Source organism: Acinonyx jubatus, chromosome C1 (assembly GCF_027475565.1).
Source record: "Acinonyx jubatus isolate Ajub_Pintada_27869175 chromosome C1, VMU_Ajub_asm_v1.0, whole genome shotgun sequence".
NCBI classification, from domain to species: Eukaryota; Metazoa; Chordata; class Mammalia; order Carnivora; family Felidae; genus Acinonyx; species Acinonyx jubatus.
Window position 1 is genome coordinate 104,393,060 of NC_069381.1, and position 21,827 is coordinate 104,414,886.

The 21,827-nt window shown below is 43.8% G+C and overlaps 1 protein-coding gene and 1 non-coding gene across 12 annotated transcripts in view; both read left to right on the plus strand.

Moving 5' to 3' along the window:
* Positions 1-458: 458 nt before the first annotated feature.
* The window catches only part of TUFT1 (tuftelin 1), a 41,864-nt gene continuing 20,495 nt past the window's right edge, over positions 459-21,827 (plus strand). For 6 of the 11 annotated variants that reach the window (XM_027056166.2, XM_027056171.2, XM_027056172.2 and 3 more), the window contains exon 1: positions 459-617. In XM_027056166.2, coding sequence (XP_026911967.1) covers positions 558-617 — 60 coding nt within the window. In that variant the 5' untranslated portion in view covers positions 459-557. Of the gene's footprint in view, positions 618-20,705; positions 21,597-21,827 lie in introns of those variants that run through there. The other 5 variants (XM_015077389.3, XM_027056167.2, XM_015077394.3 and 2 more) reach the window with 2 other exon arrangements.
* On the plus strand, positions 3,986-4,090 carry LOC113598332 (U6 spliceosomal RNA). Its single transcript, XR_003419008.1, has one exon. It is a non-coding gene; the product is annotated as a U6 spliceosomal RNA (small nuclear RNA).

Here is a 21,827-nt window from a genome sequence, read left to right on the forward strand (position 1 = left end):
GCCTCCTGCCAGGGCAGGGCACCTGCCAGACTGGCTTAGGCCAGTCTGAGTGAGTTGGCCTTTGGTGCCTGCATTTCTACGGTGATGGAGGAAAGGTTTGCTCAGCTACACTAAGGTAGCCTTATATATGGGGAGAGGAGAGTGTAAGGGAAGTTTTTTCCCCAACTATACTCTGAGGGGCAGACAGGGTGATTCTCTTTTACCAACACTGACCTTGGAGTTGAAAGGAGAGAAGTGCAAGACTAATGCATGTTTGAGGTACAGCCACGCAACGCTGGACAAAATTTCAGTCAAGCAGCCTCAGGTAGCCTCCAAGCCCCACCTTTATGTAAATCTAAGCGAGGGCCGGTGGGCGTGTCCCGGTGCTTCTCGGTAACGCCCACCCTGCTCTTTAGCTCACTCTCATTGGCGAACGGCATCTTGGGGGCGTAACCAACTAGCAGTCCCCGCCCCCGACGCGCCTATACAGGGGAACGGTTCCGCGCGCGCCTGCCTAGTAGGACCTGGACCGCGGGGCGGGGGGTGGGTGTCCGTGCTGCTACCGCCGCGGGAGTAAGATGAACGGGACGCGGAACTGGTGTACCCTGGTGGACGTGCACCCAGAGGGGCAGACCGCGGTAAGACGGAGCGGCCACGCTGCCTCCCCCTCCCGGTATCCTCGCTTCCCAGTCCCGCCCCTCCCGTGCCCCGCGCCGAGTTCGCTGACATCACCTGGGGCCGGCTGGGGGCCGTCGGCTCCTCGCCGCGCTCCTCCCTCTTTTTTTCTGCCTTCTGGTGGCAGGCAGCGGGGGTCCGCGAGGGCTCGCGGGAGGAAGGCTGTTCGGAGACTCGGGCGTACCTGCCCTCTGGGAGGACACTGCGGCTCCTGCCGGCGACTCCGCGCGGCTTTCCAGGGCGCGCTACTCGGGCGTCCTGCGGGCGGTGGACTGGGTGGGAGGAGAAATGAGCTCCCGAGACAGGATCCCTGCGCTCTTGGGACTCTGGGTCCCCGACGAAGGGCTCAGGCATTTCTGTGGGTCCTGGTTGGGTCTCCGACGAGGGGCTCAGGCTTTTCTGTGGGTCCTGGTTGGGTCCCCGACGAGGGGCTTAGGTTTTTCTGTGGGTCCTGGCTGGGTCCCCGACGAGGGCCTCAGGCTTTTCTGTGGGTCCTGATGGCCTCAGAGGCCCTTCACAGAATTTACTGGTGCTTTGGTGGTCGTAAGAAGACAGAGTGCAGCCCAGGGCTTGGACGGGGTGGGGTGGTAGGACGCCAGGCACGCCGAGATTGGCCCGGAACGCCACCTTTCGCTGGAGGGAATTAGGGCTCTCCGCTTGGGGGTCACCTCTCGGCTCGGATTTCTCCTTCCCCTAGCAGTTCTCCTGGCTTCCCTCCCCCATCGGCCGATCGGTGGCTTCCTGGGACTGTTTTATTCACGTTGTGTACGTGTCCAGCTTCCAGACTCCGGAATGAGGGAGATGCTAGAACCTAGGCTGAGAAGGGAAGGGTCGTGACCCACGCGAGGGCTTCCGGAGAAGTGAGGGTGGGAGAGAGAGGGGCGTTCCCCAGGGCTAACACATCTGCCTTGCTGCCCTCACTCCCTTGGCTCCCGGTCCCTATTCTTCTCCTCACTCGGGTGACCATATGATTTTCCCTCTTCACTGACCGAGGAGGGTAACTTGTGTCTGAATGTTTCTAGGCTTTGCTAGGGAACTTGACCCAGAACGGGTGTGTACTGTTCCATCCATTTTTCAAGCTATTGTGGGTGAGAGTGAAATGGAGCCGAGGTGATGGGGAGTTTGTACCCCTCCATTCCTCCTCCCTCCACTCTGTATCTGTTTCCCTTGCTCCCTTCCACTCCCAGCATGCCCCCTGGGGAGCTAAGGCCCCTGGATTATGGCTCTTCCTCACAGAACAATTCCCTAGAGTAGTTTCTCATCTCAAGTACAGACCGTCAGTTGTGTTCCCAGTCCCCTCTCCGTTTCTGTCCAGTCCGTTAGTATTTCTGCCATATTTTAGGTCTGGCTACTGCCCAAGCCCAGTCCCTCATTTTCTGTAGTTTCTTACTCCCCCAGCTATGGAACTCAAGAGATAGGGAAGAAATCCATCTATTGTGTCAGCCCCAAGTCCTACTCCATTCTCTTGCTCACTGTTTTGGAATGGTTGAGGCAGGGAGAAAGAGTATGAGGAAAATAAAGGAAAGGAGTGTGCTGGGCTTCTTTTTGCTTGCTGTGAAAAAGAGATCCAGAAAGATTTTAAGACCAAGATGTTGGTACTGTTCAGAATGATTTTGACATATTCTTTTGTCCTTTGATATTTTCTTGCTTGCCTCGAGGGGTAGAAAGACTCAGTAGGAAAATAGTGAGCAAGGAATTCAGTCAGTTTCCAGCCATGGATTAATTTGAGGCTAATCAGAGACTTCTAGAACAAAGGGAGACAGAAATTCCCTTTATTCTTTTTTCCTAGGCTGGACTTGAGAGGTATTTTACTTCAAAGGTGTGAATGAAATGACCATTGCCTGTATCTGTTCTTGGAGACATTCCTGAGCTCTTACGGAGGGGGGAGGCAGTAGTAAACAATCAGTCGGGGACAGGCTTTGTCTTGGGATTCCTCTCCTCTGAGCCAGCCTGAAGATAGAATTTACTGCTCTGGACAGTCACCAGGAGGCTGTAGTGTATGTTCACACCATCGAGTGAGTGCTCAGTGCATGTGCAAAGTGAGTGGATAAGTATATAAATGAATGGATGTGTCTCCTTGTGTCAGCAGTGTAGACAACTTAACCAACTAGTGTGTCCTAGTGGGAGTCAGGACCCTGGGACTCTGTTGGTGTTTCCCGACCAGCCAGGCTGTGTGCCTTGGTGCATCACACTTGGACATGGAAGCATGGCTAATGCACTCTGGATTGTTGTTGTTGGAGGCAGACGGAGCAGGTGCAGTGAGCCAGTGGTTTTCAAACTGCAGATCGCCACTATGACCAGTAGGCCTGAAATCAACTTAGGGGGTTGGACCCGAGCATTAGCAAATAAGTAGATTCCAATTAGATGACATTCTGGAACAGGCAAAACTGTGGAGACAACAACAACAAAAAAATCAGTGGTTGCCAGGAGTTTTGAGCATAGAGGGGAGATGAATAGAGCACAGAGGATTTTTGGGGGGCAGTGAAAAAACTCTGTGATAGAAGTCTTTATCCTTTTGTCCTAACCCACAGAATGTACGGCATTCACTTTACTTGAGTGAGCCCTGAGGGGAATGATGGACTTTTGGTGATTATGTTGTGTCAGTGTAGGTTCATCCTTGGTTTAAAAAAAAAAAAAAAGTACCATTCCAGTGAATGATATAGATAATGGAGAAAGCTATGCATATGTTGGGGCAGGGGGTATATGAAAAATCTCTGTATGTTCTGGCTGATTTTGTTGTAAATCTAAAAATTCTCTAAACTAAATAAGGTCCTTTAAGAAAAAGAAATAGAATTAGTGCTATCACAGTGTTACAGTGGACATTTTTGGCAAAAGTTTAGTTTCAGTTATATGTATGTATACATATTATATATATGTATGTGTCTGCTTATTAGATCTTCAGGTAAAATTTGTTTTAGGTCAGAGAAGCTTGCAAGCCACTGTAGTGAGTTATGCTGGCAAGGAGAAGCACAAACAAACCTCAGACATTTTTATTAGACATTCGCATTATGTTCCTTTGGTTGTAAGCAACAGAGACTATCCAGCTAACTTAAGCAGAAGAGGAATTTATTAGAAGGAAATGGGCAGCTCACAGAAATTAAGGGAAAGCTTAAAAAGTGTGAGCCAGGGGCACCTGGGTGGCTCAGTTGGTTAAGCATCAGACTTTGGTTCAGGTCATGATCTCACAGTTGGCGAGTTCAAGCCCCATGCCAGTCCTGTGCGGACAGCTCAGAGCCTGGAGCCTGCTTCGGATTCCGTGTCTCCCTCTCTCTCTGCCCCTCCCCTGCTCTCTCTCTCAAAAATAAACATTAAAAAAATGTGAACCAAGGCTGTCCACATTGGCAGCACATGTACTAAAATTGGTACACTACAGAGAAGATGAGCATGGCCCCTGTGCGAGTGTGACACGCAAATTGGTGAAGTGTTCCCTGTGTGTGGTGGTGTTATAATAGCATTGTATGGTGACACATGGTAGCCACACTGTGGTGAGCACAGCATATTATATGGAGTTGTCAAATCACTACGTTGTACACCTGAAACTAATAGAACATTGTGTGTCAACTGTACTTCAGTTAAAAAAAAAAAAGTGTGACTCCGGGTCTGTATAAGTGGAAGGAACTAATGGAGGGTTTCTACAGGTGGGTGAATTGGTTCCAGACCTTTTTGCAGTTCTACCCAAGATCCCAAGGAGAGGGCATCATTGGCCCCTCACCTGCCTTGGCCAGGGCATTGTGGAGGTCCTTGACGGACAGGTGCACCAGCTTACCCAGGAAAGGAGAGAGGTTCTCCAAAGCAAAGCCCAAGTGCTCTTATCAGTAGAGGAGGATGGAAACTGTGTGGCAAAAGCAGCAGATGTTCAGGGGCGCCTGGGTGGCTCAGTCGGTTAAGCATCTGACTTCGGCTCAGGTCATGATCTCACGGTTTGTGAGTCTGGACCCCGCGTCGGGCTCTGTGCTGACAGCTCAGGGCCTGGAGCCTGCTTCTGATTCTGTGTCTCCCTCCCCTCAGCTCCTCCCCTGCTCACACTCTGTCTCTCTCTCTCTCAAAAAAAAAAAAAAAAAAGATTAAAAAACAAAAAAACAGCAGATGTTCACTACATTGGACTTCGGTTCGAATGATCTCGGTTTCTTTTTCTTTTTAAATCATTTTTCAATCAAAGGAATATATGTTCATGATTTCTAAAAGATCTAATAATATCAAAAGGCTTTTTAAAAGAACATAGCAGGCAGGTTCCTACCCCAAGCCCTGCCCCATGGAAGTAGCCACTTTCAACTCTTACCTCTTTTGTTGGGGTTTACCCCCCTTGTTTCTAAATAATATGCTTATAGTGATACTTCTTGATTTGTCAGTTTTAGACGTCTGTTGACTTCCTGCTGTAGGAATTCTAAAAAAGTTTATGCTCCTACTCCTTACACGTTCCCTTTCCCTTCTCCCATCCTCCCAGTGTATTTACATAACAATTTTTGGCTAAACTATGATTTCTGTTAATAGCATTGTGGTTAAGAGCCTGGTCCTGGGAATCTGACCCTATAGTGGGCTGGAGTCAGGGCTTTGATGTTTGTTTTGCCCAGGATCACTTCAGTAAATTACTTAATCTCTTGCATCTTGGTTTCTTCATCTGTAAAGTGGGGATAATAATTTCACCCTCTTCATTAGGTTGTTATAAGGATTAAATAAGATAATGCATGTGAAACATTAAGCACAAGGCCTGGCACATGGTAAGTGCTCAGATGTTGGCTGTTATTTTCTGCTTGCTCTACTTAATGGCTTAGAGGAGACTGTATTAGCCTCTCATGAGACCCCTGCCCAAGGGATGGAGGGAGAGTCTGAGAACTCTCTGGTCTGGTCAAGGTTTGCTCCTTCTCATTATGTTAATATTTATTCTTATCTGTTCCTTTCCCCTTTCTTGTACCAGTGGAGGGTCTTAAGGATGCGAAGGGGCCTGTAGTAGTGTAACTACTCTCTTACCCAGAGTAACCTTTGCTAGCACCAACTCAGCTAGGACAGGTTTTAGACGAGTGATGGTCAGCGTTTGTATCTTGGCATCCTGCTCTAGGTCCCTTTCCTCCTCCTTCTTTTTCTGACTCATGGGTCAGGCAGCTGGTGTCCTATGATGCTCTGGGCCCCTTGGTAAGAGGATTTTAAGTAATCTATCAGTGTTACCCTTCCTTAGAATATTCGTATTATTTTCATCTTCTCTAATTTTTTTGTCTTGATCAATCTTGGCTAGAGAGTTTCTCTCAATGCCTGGGTGGATTTGGAATTTTTTCATCACCTACCGTCTGAACCTTTGTCTTTACCCTGGACTAGGTGTTATGCCTAATTTAGGATCTCAGAAGCTGAGTTAGTTTAATACCAAAGTCTTTCCTGAGCTCCATTCCTTTTAAAAAAAAATTTTTTTTTTTAAACTAAAGTTGTGATTTATTGAAGGCTTACTATGGGCCTAATTTTTCTGTAACCACTTTAATTAGGTATAACTCATGGACTGCACAAATAAACTATTTAAAATGTACAATTCAGTGGCTTTTCGTATATTTACTGAGTTATACAGTCATCAACACAATTTTAGAACATTCTCTTTACCTATAAAGAAATCCTGATCCATTAGCAGTCACTCTCCATTCTCTCCCAACCCCTTCAGCTCTAGTCTCCTTTCTTTGTCTGAGATTTCCTGTTGTAGGTATTTTATGTAAATGTAATCATATAATATGTGATCCTTTGTGACTGGCTTCTTTCAATTAGCATGATGTTTTTATGGTCGATCCATGTTGTAACATGAATCCGTACTTCATTCCTTTTTTTTTTAATAATTTTTTTTAGTGTTTATTTATTTTGGGGAGAGAGAGAGAGACAGAGACATAGAGAGAGGGAGACACAGAATCCGAAGCGGGCTCCAGGCTCTAGGCTCTGAGCTGTCAGCACAGAGCCCGATGTGGGGCTTGAACCCACAAAGTACAGGATCATGACCTGGGCCAAAGTCAGACACTCAACCGACTGAGCTACCCAGGTGCGCCTCATTCCTTTTTATAGCTGAATAATATTCCCTTGTATGGATATATTTTCAGATATGTTCTTCATGGATAAATGTTGGTAGACATTTGGGTAGTTTCTGCTTTTTGTCTATGATGACTAATGCTGTTGTGAACAATTTACTTACAAATTTTTGTAAGTAAATATATTTTAAATTCTCTTGGAGAGACATACCTAGGAGTGGAATTGCTGGGTCAGAATATTTGCATTTTGAAAGAGGATTCCACTGGAGTCATTGATGCTTACTCCAAAGGAATGAATAAAGTCTAAAATGGTGAAGACCCTGTCTCTCTGACACCAGGGTGGGGAAGAAGCTCCCGGGCAGAGGAACCTTTCAAGTTTGGTGGCTGCCTGTTGCTTCCACTCCTGACACCTGGCCCAATCTCACCCTGTAAATTCCTCCTCACACCATTCCAACTCCCCATTCATTGCCAGATTCTTACTTTCCAGAGCACTATAGCTCACGTCTCCAAGCCTGCCAGGAATTTGGGGAATTCTGAGCTCTACCAGGGGATCTGGGATAGGAGGCTTACCCAATCACCTGGCATTTAGCGCCAGCGTTTGCCCATATTTTTCTGGGGTGGGAGGTGGGGTGTTCACCCAGATGGTTTCGGTTCCAGACACATATGCTCAGAGAATGTGAGATGAGCTTCCCCGCCTGCTGGTAATTATGGTACATGCCTCTTTGGGTCACAATGCAGAGTTGTGAAATACCTTTGTTTCCTCGGGGTGGGGAGGTTTAGTTAGGGGAAGAGGTATGTGCTAAGGAGGCTGGTGGCCTAGATTTAAGTCTGGCCAGCAGAGGCAGGAAGAGGAGAAGAAATACAGGGTACGATGGGGATGGGTAGATGAAGGAAGAAAAAGGAAATGGTCTTCTAGGATCTGGGGGCACAAAAGCAAAAAAATGACAAAATGAAAAGTGAGGGGAGGGGGCGCTAAGGAACTGCCCCTTCATTCCAGGCTGGCTGAGCCCCTAGTGGGTTTCCTGAAAAGAGACTGGCTCAGCAAAAGGGTATCTCCTTCAGAGTTGGGCATTCAGGAGCCCACCTCCCTCCTTGTACACACTCACTGTTAGGCCTCTTAGGCCCCAGTGGTTCCCTGTGCTGGGTGTCCGGGTGATGAGAAGGGCTGCCCTGTTTAGGGTACCACCCTAAATCCTTTTTCTTGTTTCACCTCCCAATCACCCCATCAGCTCTCTGCATAGTGCTTGTCCAGCCCATGCCTCTGGGCAGGTAGCCAGACAAAAGGCAGACACCTGTTTTGTTGGCTAATCTGTGGGGAGGAGCGAGAATAATTCTTTGTGTCATACTCAACAGAAGGCCATTTCTGGGCTTGAGAGCCCTGTAGAAGGCAGGACCAAGGCTGCCACATACCTCTTAGTGGAGGGGCTTGGGAGCCTCAGCCAAGAGAGGGGAGGCCCCAACCACCCCCATCTGGCCCTCTTTGACATTTTGGGTCTTTCCTTGTCCTGGCCTCTTGGGAACCCGTGTTTAAGTGGCTGGCTATTCCCATTTCTCAGAGGGGAACCCTGAGGTTCAAACCTGCAGTGGTTTGAGAAGAGACCACATACATTTCAGGTGGGAGAGAGGACAGGACTGAAGGACCAGGTGATGGGGGAGTGGTTTATAGAGTGCAGACGTATTGAGGATGCTGGTTTCCAGCTCAGGGATGATCTCCACTGTGCTTACTTCCTCCTGGAAAGACCCTGACCCTCACCTGCCACCCATCTCTCGTGGCCGCCAGAGCAGCCTGGGGAGTGGGAGCAGGGGAAGCTTATTTTCCCATACATCCACAGATTTTGGACAGATCTGCCTCTTTCCACAGGAGCCTGGAGTGTGAGAACCTCTGGGGCCTCCCTCTCTATCTCCCTATCATTTCTCCCCAGTGTCTTGATCTCTAACCCCTCAGCTATGTGTTTATCCCCTCCCCGCACTGAGGAGTGACTCACAGCTGGAGATTTGTTTGAACAGAGGTGAGAGGCTGCCTGTAATTTGGAGGTGGCTGGGCTTCTCCCCAAGAATGTTTATGAGGTTAGAGGCTGCTTACCTTGTGATTAGCTGTTTCTTTTTCTCTAGAGAAGAAGGCTCTACTTCTGTCGTGACTTTCAGGGAGTCCCCAGTGGGACTACCCTGCTAGACATTTTGGGGCATTCCTCCAGCTCCCCGGAACTTGCTCACAGCCCTGAGATTACTCTGGCTCCAGAAGGCAACCACAGGCGCCAGAGAAGGGCCGGGTTTTCCTCCTGGCCTCTGGGCTGGGGCTGTGGGTTGAGGTTCGTGGCCTTGCAGACTGGATTCTCTGGTTCTGGGGGCTTGAGGTGCCAGAGAGAAATCTAGATTTGTTCAATTGTCATTGAGACAGTTGGGCTCCCCCACCCTCCCCGGGGCTTCTCAGAAAAGTAATGCTGTCTCACTTTTGTGAAGTGATTTATGGTTTGAAAAGCACTTTCACGCTATCTTACATATCTTCCTACCCTGCCTTAAGCGTAGGCAGGGTAGGTTATTATCACTCCTATTTTGCAGATAGAAAACTGAGGCCCTGAGAGATAAAGTGATTTGCTCAAGGATTAATAGGTGTCAGTTGGACTCAGACCCCACCTCCAACTCCAAGTTTAGCACTTTTTCTTGCCTTCTCTTCATTTACATATGAGACTGGTGCTGCACAAATACATTTTTGTTGCTAAAGTTTAAAACACTGTGCAAGTATGGACTGAAGGTCCCTTTACTCCCCTGTCCGTCTCTCGTTTAATGTGTATAAGTGCAGTGCTTTTCCCATGTACTTGTATTCTGGAAATGCCACAGAGCAACCACCATGGTTGGGAGCAAGGACTCTAGAGCCACAGGGCCTGGGTTTGGATCCTGGCTCTGTCCCTTATGAGGTATATGGCCTTAGGCAAGATACTTAATGTCTGTGCTTCAGTTTTCTCATCCATAAAAGGAGAATGTTGATAATAATATTTACCATCTAGTTTTATAGTGAGGATTACATGAGTTACTATATATAAAGCCCTTAGAACAGAGCCCAGTAGGGCTCAGTACATAGTAATTGTTATATATAGGAATTGGCAATTACTGTGAATGTACATATTATGTAGTTAAATAAATAAGAAGTCATTTTTTTTAATGAATTGGCGACTTGCTTTTTTTCTGTGCTATCTTGAAGATCATTTTCTGTCAGTTCATAGAAGTTTATTTGTCAGCAGTGTAGTATTCCGGAGTATGGATGATACTTTATCCATACTTTTCTACTAGAGGGTACTTATGCAGTTTCCAGTTTGTAACTATTTGTAAACAGTATCATAGTCAACAGTTTTACACATATATCTTGGGACAAATGTGTGTGGATTTTCATAAAACATATTCCTTTTTTTAAAATGTTTGTTTATTGATTGGGGGGGAGAAGGAGGGGGAGAGAGAGAGAGGGAGAGAGGGAGGAGAGAGAGAGAGAGAGAGAGAGAGAGAGAGAGAGAGAGAAAGGCAGAGAACGAAGAGAGAGAATCGCAAGCAGGCTCTGGGATGTCACTGCGGGAGCCTGACTTGGGACTTGATCTCATGAACTGTAAAATCATGACCTAAGCCAAAATCAAGAGTCAGACACTTAACCAAGTGAGCCACCCAGGTGTCCCTCATAGAGCATATTCCTAAAAGTGGCATTACTGGGTCAAAGGGTTTACAAAATATACAAACACTTTTCATTAATATTGCCAAATTAACTCCCAAAAATACTTGTATAAACTTACACTCTAACAATATATGAGATTACTCTTTTTCTCTGCACCCTCACCAATCCTGGATATTATCAGGATCTTTACTATTTGCCAATCTGTTGGTCTAAATATATTTCTGCAGGATTTACATGAAGAAAAGTACATTGCTTTATGAAAAGCAAGAAAGAAGGCTTGTATGTATGGGAAGTTTTAAAGCATAAGCAATAAAATGGACAGCTGTGCACTGAACTCTCAGTTTAAGAAATAGAACATTACCGATCTTTCTGAAGCCCCTGGGATCCCTCCTAGTTCATAACCCTCTGCTTCCTTCAAGAAGTGATCACTGTCTTGAATTTTGTGTTTCTTTTCTTGCTTTTTGTTATACTTTTCCCACATGCACAAGTGATATAGTGCTTGGCTTGGCATGTTCTGAACTTTACATTCATGGTATTGTCTGTGTTCTATAGTTTTTTTTTTTTTTAAGTTTATTTTTTAATTAATTAATTGTGAGAGAGAGAGACAGAGAGAAAGCGAGAGCAGGGGAGGGACAGAGAGAGAGGGAGACAGAATCCCAAGCAGCCTCCATGCTGTCAGCTCCGAGCCCGTCACAGGGCTCAATCTCATTAACCGTGAAATCATGACCTGAGCCGAAATCAAGAATCGGTTGCTTAACCAACTGAGCCACCCAGGCATCCCTTAAGTTTATTTATTTATTTATTTGTTTGTTTGTTTGTTTGTTTACTTATTTATTTAAGTATCTACACCCAGTGTGGGGCTTGAACTCACGACTCTAACATCAAGACTCCTGTGCTCCTCCGACTGAGCCAGTCAGGTGCTCCTTCTGTAGCTTAATTTTAAACTTACATTAATTTGGAGATTCATGCATCATTCATTCATGTTGATGCATGAAGCTGTAGTTCAGTTATTTTCACAACTGAATACTAGTTCATTGTTCTAATACGCCAGAGTTTATTCATCCATGTTCTTATCAGTGGACCATCTGGGCTGTTGTCAGTGGTTAGCCATTACAAACAATGCTGGCATGAACAATACCTCTGCATGCTTCCTCTCACCCTTCTTAAATATGTGAGTCTAATGAAATTCTCTCCAAAGATAACTCATTGTTTGGTTTGTTTGTTTTTAAAAATTTTTTTTAAATGTTTATTTCTGAGAGAGAGAGAGACAGAGAGAAACAGAGGGCAAGCAGGGGAGGGGCAGAGAGAGGAGGAGACACAGAATCAGAAGCAGGCTCCAGGTTCTGAGCTGTCAGCACAGAGCCCTACTGGGGGCTCCACCTCACAAACCGAGAGATCATGACCTGAGCCGAAGGCAGTCCTTAATCAACTAAGCCGACTAGGTGTCCCGATAACTCATTGTTTTAACTTACATTTCCCTGATTACTGGTGAGGTTGAGCATCTTTCCTGTATTTTTAAATTTTACATTAAAAATTTTTTCGAATAGGGGCGCCTGGGTGGCGCAGTTGGTTAAGCGTCCGACTTCAGCCAGGTCACGATCTCGCGGTCCATGAGTTCGAGCCCCGCATCAGGCTCTGGGCTGATGGCTCGGAGCCTGGAGCCTGTTTCCGATTCTGTGTCTCCCTCTCTCTCTGCCCCTCCCCTGTTCATGCTCTGTCTCTCTCTGTCCCAAAAATAAATAAAAACGTTGAAAAAAAAAATTTTTTTTTTTCGAATAATAGATTTCGTCTAGCCCAGTATAGGCAAAGGCTATCCTTCCAACAAGTGATCAGCATAAAAAGAAATTATTTGATCTTTTTGTACTGTGTCTTTGTACAGAACATCTCTATTTGGACTGGCCACATTGAATCTCAAGCAGGCTCTGTGCTATCAGCACAGGGCCCGATGGACTCAAACTCATAAACTGTGAGATCATGACCTGAGCTAAACTCAAGAGTCGATGCTTAACCGACTGAGCCACCCAGGCACTCCTCAGTGTGTATTTTTTGAGAACCTACTCTAAGCCAGGCACTGTGCTAAATAAGCTAGCCATGTCTTCAAGGAGCTTATGATTTTACTGGGGAAGTTGCATAAATAAGTAGTTATAAAGAAATGAGGTCAGTGTTATAGTGTAGTATAGGGTGTAGTGGGTGCAGGGAGAGGCTCTGACTGAGGAGTGCTGGGGTAAAACCCGTAGAGAAAGGATGCCTGGGCTGGGAATTCTCCAAAGAGGAAAGGGAGGGGAAGGGACCTAGAAAGAGAAAACAACATGTGCATTTATGGGGTGGTGAAACATGTATTACATTGGAAGACTTGTCAACAAAAGAGATGAAGATTTGGGTACAACAGGATCAGGAAAGTTTGGGATAATTAGAGTGTAGGGTACAGGTAGGATAGTGGGCGATGTCCACATGTTATGTGGTATAGATAATGATAGGCCTAATCCTGAGGGGATTTAATACCATGAGGAGTTTTAATTCCTTTTAAAGATTTTATTTAATGATGACATATATATAGAAAAGTGCATAGATCATAAATGTACAGTCAAGTAATTTCACAAACTGGACACATTCCTCTATCCCGCATTCAGATCAAGAAACAAATCATTACCAGCACCGCAGAAGCTCCTGCTTCTAGTCATTTCCCCCTTCTAGTTGTTACCTACCCCCATCCTTTGGGGGTAACCACTATTGTGACTTCTAAAGCATATATTAGGTTTGCTTGTTTTGATAGTTTTTATATAAGTGGAATCATTTATAAGTGGAACACATTTTGTGTTGGAATTCTTTTGCTTAACATTTCTGGGACATTTATCCATGTTGCATGTACAGTAGTTCATTCTTTTTCATGGCTATATACTGTTCCATTGCATGACTATACCACAATTAATTTGTCCATTCTACTTTTTCTTTAAAAAATGTGGTTTTAAGGGTGCCTGGCTGGCTTCATCAGAAAAGCATGTGACACTTGATCTCGGGGTTGTGAGTTCTGGCCCCACTTTGGGTGTAAAGATTACTTTAAAATCTTTAGGGGCGCCTGGGTGGCTCAGTCAATTAAGCATCCAACTCTTGATTTTTTGCTCAGGTCATGATTCCAGGGTCGTGGGATCAAGCTTCACCTCAGGCTCTGTGCTGAGCATGGAGCCTGCTTCAGGTTCTCTCTCCCTTTCTCTCTGCCTGCCCCCCCCTCAAAAAAATAAAAATAAATAAAATCTTAAAAATAAAATGTGGTTTTATATATGTATGTTTATAATCTCTATACCTTCATGGGGCCCAAACTCACGACCCTGAGATTAACAGTTGCATGCCCTGGGGTGCCTGAGTAGCTCACTCTTGATTTCAGCTCAGGTCATGATCTTTCGGTCATGAGATCGAGTCCCCACCCCCTACCCCCCACCGTGAAGCCCTATGTGTATCAGGCTCTGTGCTGAGCTTGGACGCTGCTTAAGATTCTCTCTCTCACTCTGCCCCTCCCCTGCTCCCTTGCTTTCACATCCTGTCTCACTCTCTCTCTCTCAAAAGAAAAAAAAAAGTTGCATGCCCTACAACTGACCTAGGTGCCCCATCCATTGTATTCTTGAACATTTGGATAATTTCTAATTTGGGGCTACTATGAAAAATGCTACTGTGAACATTCTAGCATCATTTTTTTATGAGAATTTTTTTGGGTGGGTGGTGGGGGGAACATAGGTATGCATTTCTGTTGGGTAGATAACTAGGAATTATAGGGTTTGCAAATGTTCATCTTTGGTAGATATTTCCAAAGAGATTATGGTAATGAGCAATCCTGCCATCAGTGTATAAGAGTTCTGTTCCATAGCCCCCAATGTTTATTTTTTATTTTCATTTGTAGTCATTCTGATGGGTATTTTGTAGTATTATTGCCTTGTGATTTTAATTTCTAATTCTTCATTGATGATGACTGATGAGACAGAACCCTTTTCATATGTTTATTGACCATTTGGATATCCTCTTATTCTGTGTCTCTCTCACTCTCAAAAAGAAATAAACATTGAAATTAAAAAGGTTTGCCTTTGCAAAATTGTAGTTTTGCTCTTTACATTTAAATCTGCAATCCACTTGAAACTGATACTTGTATACAGCGCAAGGTAGAAGTTGTACTTTAACTTATAAGCCTATGCTTATGGAAAATATTTTGAAGAGGAGCATTATGTCAAATTTTGAGGAACTGACACTTTTGTGTATCTACATGTTTTAGTCACTGTGTTTTCACTTAAGCATCATACTGTCCATCTTACCAATGAATACACTAAGGCTAAGGGAGAATAAATCAATACACACAACAAATAAAAGCCAGAGTCAGTGTTTGAGCCCAGGTCTAACTGTTCCAAATACGATTCTTTTTCTGCAAAGAAGAGAGAAAGTCAGTTGGGCTTGAGGGGTCATGGACCAGGCAGTAAATTTGGGGGTGATCTAGGCACTGTTGTATATCATCTCATTCTGTCAAAATAAATATATTTTCTAAAATACAAAAATAAATATATAAGAAATAAAAAGAGAATTTGACAGTAATCTACAAAAGGGAGGGCAGGGAAAGGGGCTTAGGTTGAATACCTAAGTTTAATTAGTTTAATCTATTCAATGGAGTACTGGTGGCCATTAAAAGCCAATTTTGAAGACTGTTTAGTGTGATGGAAATTAAAGATGAAATATTAAAGGGAAAAAGAATCTGCCCCTTGCCCACTCACACTGTTTCTCTCTCTCTCTCTCTCTCTCAAAAGTAAATAAACATTAAAAAAAGAAAAGAAAATAGAATCTTTTATGTTCATGAGAGATATTAGTCTGTAGTGTTTTCTTTTCTGTCTTTATTTTTAAAAAAAAATTTTTTTTAACGTTTATTTTATTTTTGAGACAGAGAGAGACAGAGCATGAATGGGGGAGGGTCAGAGAGAGGGAGACACAGAATCTGAAACAGGCTCCAGGCTCTGAGCTGTCAGCACAGAGCCCGACGCGGGGCTCGAACTCACGGACTGCGAGATCATGACCTGAGCCGAAGTTGGCCGCTTAACCAACTGAGCCACCCAGGCGCCCCTCTTTTCTGTCTTTAAAAAAAAAAATTTTGTTGGGCCACCTGGGTGACTCAGTCAGTTGAGTGTCCGACTCGATTTTGGCTCAGGTCATGATCCCAGGGTCGTGGGATCTAGCCCTGTGTCGCTCCGTGTGGAACCTGCTTGAGATTCTCTCTCTCTCTCTCTCTCTCTCTCTCTCTCTCTCTCTCTCTCTCCCCCCCCCCTCCCCCTCTCTCTCCCCTTCCCTCCCCTCTCCCTCTCTCTCCCTCTTCCTCTATCCCCCCTGCCATCCTTTTCCCCTGCTCACATGCTCATTCTCTGTCTCTCTCAAACTAAATAAAACAAAGAAACAAACACATAATAATAAAATGGTCTTTGTCTGGTTTTGGTACCAGAGTAAGACCAGCTTCATGAACTGAATTAGAAAGGGTTTTCTCCTCTTCTGTTTTCTGGTTGAGATTATGGGCGCCTGTGTGGCTCAGTCTGTTGAGCATCCAACTCTTGATTTTGGCTCAGGTCATGATCTCACGGTTCAGGGGATTGAGCCTCATATCAGGCTGTGCACTGGTGGTGTGAACCCTGCTGGGGATTCTCTCTCTCTCTCTCTCTCTCTCTCTCTCTCTCTCTCTCTCTCTCTGTCTCTGTCTCTCTCTGCCCCTCTCATTCTCACACACACTTGCACACTCTCTCTCTCTGAATAAATACATTTTTAATAAAGTCTTTTTTTAATCTGAAAAGAGATTATGTAGAATTAGTGCTAATTTTTTACATATTTGGTAGAATTCTCTAGTGGAAGCACCTGGGTCTGGGTATTTCTTTTTTTAAAAAAATTAAAAAAAGGGGCACCTGGGTGGCTCAGTCGGTTAACCATCCGACTTTGGCTCAGGTCATGATCTCACGGTTTGTGAGTTTGAGCCCTGCATTGGGCTCTGTGCTGACAGCTCAGAGCCTGGGGCCTACTTTGGATTTTGTGTCTCCCTCTCTCTCAGCCCCTCCCCTGCTCATGCTCTGTCTCTCAATAATAAATAAACGTTAAAAAAAATTCTCTAAAAAATTTAAAATGATGAATTTAATTTCTTTAAAGTTACAAGGCTATTCATATTACCTATTTTATATTAGGTAATTTGTGGTAGTTTGTGTTTTTTGAGGAATTGGGCCATTTTGTCTAAATTGTCAAATTTATGTTCATAGTTGTTTTAGTGTTGTTCACTGTGTTGTTTGCAGTCTTGTTCATAGAATTGTGCATAGTGTTCGTAGAGTTGTTCATAGTGTTCATGGTGTTGTTCATAGAGTTATTCATAATGTTGTTCATAGACTTGTTCATAGTGTTCATAGAGTTGTTTATGGTGTTGTTTGTAGAGTTGTTCGTAGTGTTGTTCATAGTATTACCTCATGCTTTTGATATCATGCTAGAGGTTTATCAATTTCAATGATCTTTTCAAAGAACGAGCTCTTCATGTTGTTTAGCTTCTTAGTGTTTAGAAATTTTCCTTTTATCTTTCTGTTATTTCTCTCTTTTTAAAAATGTTTTATTTAGTTTTGACAGAGAGAGCGCACATGCGTGCAAGTGGGGGAGGGTCAGGGAGGGGGGGAACAGAAGATCTGAAGTGGGCTCTGTGCTGACAGCAGTGAGCTGAGTGGGGGCTTCAAGCTCATGAACTGTCAGATCATGACCTGAGCTGAAGTCAGATACTCAACCGAGCCCCCCAAGCACCCCTCTTTCTATTATTTCTCATTTGATTTCATTGTGGTCAGATAACATGCTCTAAATGATTTCAGTTCTTTCAAGTTTGTTGGTTTGTTTTATGGCCCAAATTATTGTCTATCTTTATGTTCTATAGGTACATGCAAAGAATGTATACTCTGCTATTGAGGGGAGTGTTCCATAACTGTCGATTAGATCCTGTTAGATTTTTGTCTAGTTTTATTAATTTCTCAGAGATAGGTGTTGAAGAAGTCTCCAAGTATAATTGTGGGTTTGTTAAAAAAAAAAAAAAAAAAAAGAAGGGGGAATGCCTGGGTGGTGGCTCAGTCGGTTGAGTGTTCGACTCTTGATTTCCGCTCAAGTCATGATCCCAGGGTTGTGGGATCAAGCCCCATGTTGGGCTCCGAGATGAGCATGGAGCCTGCTTGGGATTCTCTCTCCCTCTCTGCCCCTCTCCTCTGCTTATGCATGCTCGCTCTCACTCTCTCTCTCTCTCTCAAATGAAAAAAAATAATAAAAATTTAAAAATATATTTAGTTGTGTATTTGTGTATTTCTCCTTTCAGTTCTTTGGGTTTTTTTTTTTTTTAAATAAGATTTTATTTTTAAGTAATCTCTACACCTAATGTGGGGCTCAAACTCACAACCCCGAGATCAAGAGTTGCACATTATTCTGACTGAGACAGCCAGGCACCCTCAGCTCTTTAGTTTTTGCTTCACATATTTTGCAGCTTTGTTGTTTGGTGTATATCCATTTGGGGTTGCTATGTCTTCTTTGTGGATTGACACTTTTACATGATATAATATCTCTCTCTGGTAATATAATATATATCTGGTAATATAATATCTCTGGTAATTCTCTTTGCTCTGAAGTTTACTTTATCTGATATTAATATAGCCACTTTTGCTTTCCTTTAATTAATGTTTGTATAATATACCTTTTCCCTACTTTTAACTTACCTATATGGTTATGTTTAAATATGTTTCTTGTAGACAGCATGTATTGATTCATGGATTTTTTTTTTTTTTTTTTTTTTTTTTTTTTGAGAGAGGACACATGAGTAAGGTACAGGGGCAGAGGGAGTGAGAGAGAGAATGTTAAGCAGGCTCCATGGCCCACCCAGAGCCTGACGTGGGGCTTGATACCATGACCTGAACCAAAATCAAGAGTCAGACGCTCAACTGACTGAGACACTCAGGCACCCCTGATTCATGTTCTTTAATCAACTCTGCCAATCTCTGTTTTTTAATTGGTATATTTAGACCACTTACATTTAATGCAATTATTGGTAAGTCTGCCATTTTATTTTTAGTTTTTGTTTTCTATTTTTCATTAATCTGTTTTATTTTTCTCTCCCTTCCTGTGGGTTACTTGAAAGCCTTTTAGGATTCCATTTTGATTCATTTGGTTTTTTGAAAGTCATCCCTTTGTATAGATTTTTAGTGATTGCTCCAGGTATTACATTTGTATAAATATAACTTATCATGGTCTACTGGTGTTGTCATTTTACCAGTTTGAATGAAGTATAGACACCTTACCTTCCTTTACATCTCTTTATCCTCTCCCATTCATAATATAATTAAATATTTCCGGGGCACCTGGTGGCTCAGTTGGTTAAGTGTCTGACTCCGGCCCAGGTCATGAGCTCATAGTTAGTGAGTTTGAGCCCCACGTTGGACTCTGCTCTAACAGCTCAGAGCCTGGAGCCTGCTTCAGATTCTGTGTCTCCCTCTTACTTTGCCCCTACCCCACTTGTGCACGTGGTGTCTCTGTCTCTGTCTTTCTCTCTCTCTCTCAAAAATAAATAAATAAATACATACATACATACATACATACATACATACTTTCCTCTGTGTATACTTAGAACCAAATCAGGCAGTGTTCTAATTTTAGCTTCAACCATCAAACATACTTTAGATTACCCAAGAGTAAAGAGAAAGCCTAATGTATTTATCAATATTTTTGTTTTCCATGTTGTTTCTTTTTTTTTAAAGTTTATTTATTTATTTTGAGAGAGAGAGAGAGCATGTGCACACACGAGCAAGGGAGAGGGAGAGAGAGAATCCCAAACAGTCTCCATGCTTCAGTGTGGAGCTCACAAACCATTAGATCATGATCTGAGCCAAGATCATGATCTCAGCTAAGATCAAGAGTCAGAAGCTTAACTGAGTGAGCCACCCAGGCATCTCTATCCATGTTGTTTCTATCTTTCTAATGTTCTAAGGTTCCTTTCATATTGTTTCCTTTCTGTTTAAAGATCTTTTACAGCCTTTTTAAATGTAGCTGTATTGGTAAGAAATTCTTAGTTTTTCTTTACATGAGGACATCTTAATTTACCCCCTTATTCCTGAAGGAGAATGTTTTTGGTCATAGGATTATTGATTAAGAGGTTTTTTTCAGCACTTGAAAATAATGTGCCATTTCCTCCTGGCCTTCCTAGCTTCTGATGAAAAATCTGCTGTTTAATGAAAGTGCTTCCCCCATATAGGTAACTTGTCATTTTTCGCTGATGCGAAAAGATGTTTTTCTTTGTTTTTAGTTATCAGACATTTAATTATGTGTTTTGGCATGATTTGGGGGTTTATCCTATTTGGGATTTGCTCCTTGAATCTCTGGGTTTATGTCTTTTGTAAAATTTGGAAAGTTTTCAGACATTATTTTTTTTAGTACTTTTGCAAATTTCCCACTTTTTCCTGTCCATCTGGGATTCTGATGACATGTATGGATGAGATGATCCCTCATTGCCCCGATCTAGCCTGGTTGTCCATGCTCTTCCAATTAGAATGCCTGGGTCCATATAATAAACTAGACTTGATGATCTTCATTGGCTGATAACTCCTTTATTTTGGCTGAGGGATGCCCCAGCTTTCCCCAACTGCCTCCAGGTATGGAAGGATGTTGTTTTAACCAAAGTGCACGTCTGTGTCCTGGGGAGAAGAGTTGGCAGCTGCTCTGGCTATTTTGAAATCCTTTCCTCTTCCTTCTGGTGTAATGTTCTCTTGAACTAGATATCATGGAGCACTCGTATTTGTTCAGAAAATACTTAACCCGGGTAGAGGGCTGTGGCACACAGCAGCCCATGTGAGTTAACAGAAAGGGCAATTCCTCGTGGAACATAAGTAGCTGAGAGGCAGGTGCCATAGGAGGCCCTGTGATGCCAAGGGAGCTCAAGGAGGTGAGGGTATGTTTCCCACAGGATGTAGGGACGTGTCACAAATATGGCATTTGAATGTGAACTTTTGAGGGCCTTAAAGATGCCCAATGGGAAGAAAGGACATTTAAGGCATTTAAGGACATTTAAGGACATTAAGGACATGTAAGGCAAAGGTGGGAAAGCCTGGGAGGTATTGGACAGGGAGCAATGAGAGGCAGTAACAGAAGTGAGTTGACCCAGACTCTGGAGGGCCTGAACGTCCCCCCCCCCCCCCCCGAGGATCTCTCTTGTATTTGGTAGGAATTGAGTGTTTTGTAAAACCAGCTACATTGCCAGAGTTAGGGAGGGTGAAGGGCCATGTGGGAGTGTCTTCCACCTGTCCCAAATTTGGGTTCATTCCAAGAAGTGGGAGGAGGCTAATATCTGAGTACCTCTCTTTTATGTGGCAGAGACCTCCGGACACTTTCCGTTGATCTTCAACAAAAAGCCCCCATGTCGGATGGTAATGTTGCCATTTTACAGTGCAGTCTTTGAGAGTTAAGTATCTGACCACAGAGACTGATTTCTTTTCCACCAAGTTCTTTTCCTTATTTAGGAAGGACTGTTCCCTTCCCAGAGAACTTTCTCACAACTCCCTGGGTGGGACACATTCTTTTCTTCCTGCTCCTTCCAACAGCCATTTGGAATATTAGGAGGGTTCCTTAAAACCTGTTAAGGGTAAGATGGCATTTATACTCCTGTACCTCAAGGTCACTTTTGTCCTTGGGTAGTTCAGCATCCATCTTCCCTTCATTGCCTGGGAGAAGCACATATTCCCTTTTTATGCTCTCATAGTGTTAAAGTTGGAAGGAGCCTTAGAGATACTTAGTACAACCCATTATTTTTCTGGTGCAAGCCAGAGGCCCAGTGTACCTAAACCTCTTGTCCAACTCTACACATAACACAGGTTATTGGCAGGGTTTGGTCCTCTCTGCCCTGCTTACCTTCCCTCAATGTTGTTATCTCTCCAAATCTCCAGCCCCACTTTTTCCTTTTACCATATGATTTCCCCCTCAATGTGTTCTATTTTCTCCGCTGTGTGTGTGTGTGTGTGTGTGTGTGTGTGTGTGTGTGTGTCACAGTGTATTTTTTTTTTAATTAAAAAAATTTTTTTTATGTTTATTTTTGAGAGCGAGAGAGAGCACAAGTGGGAGAGGGACAGAGCACGAGTGGGAGAGGAGCAGAGAGAGAGGGAGACACAGAATCCAAAATAGGCTCCAGACTCTGAGCTGTCAGCACAGAACCCGATGCGGGGCTGAAACCCATGAACTGTGAGATCATGACCAGAGCCGAAGTCGGACGCTCAACTGACTGAGCCACCCAGGTGCCCCTCACAGTGTGTTTTTTAAACCTTCTTTGAGTTAGGAAAGAAAATGTGCTTCTTCCTTTGAAATTAGGCTCATCTATAGATAAGTACCTATTGTCTTGCCTTCTTTCATTTGGATATTTTCTGTATGCCTTAGAGAACTAGGGGTTTGGATTCAAGTACTGTCCTATAGTTTGGTTCAGGAAGGATATCCCAGTCTTGTGAAGTGCATCAGTAACTCCTGGTTGC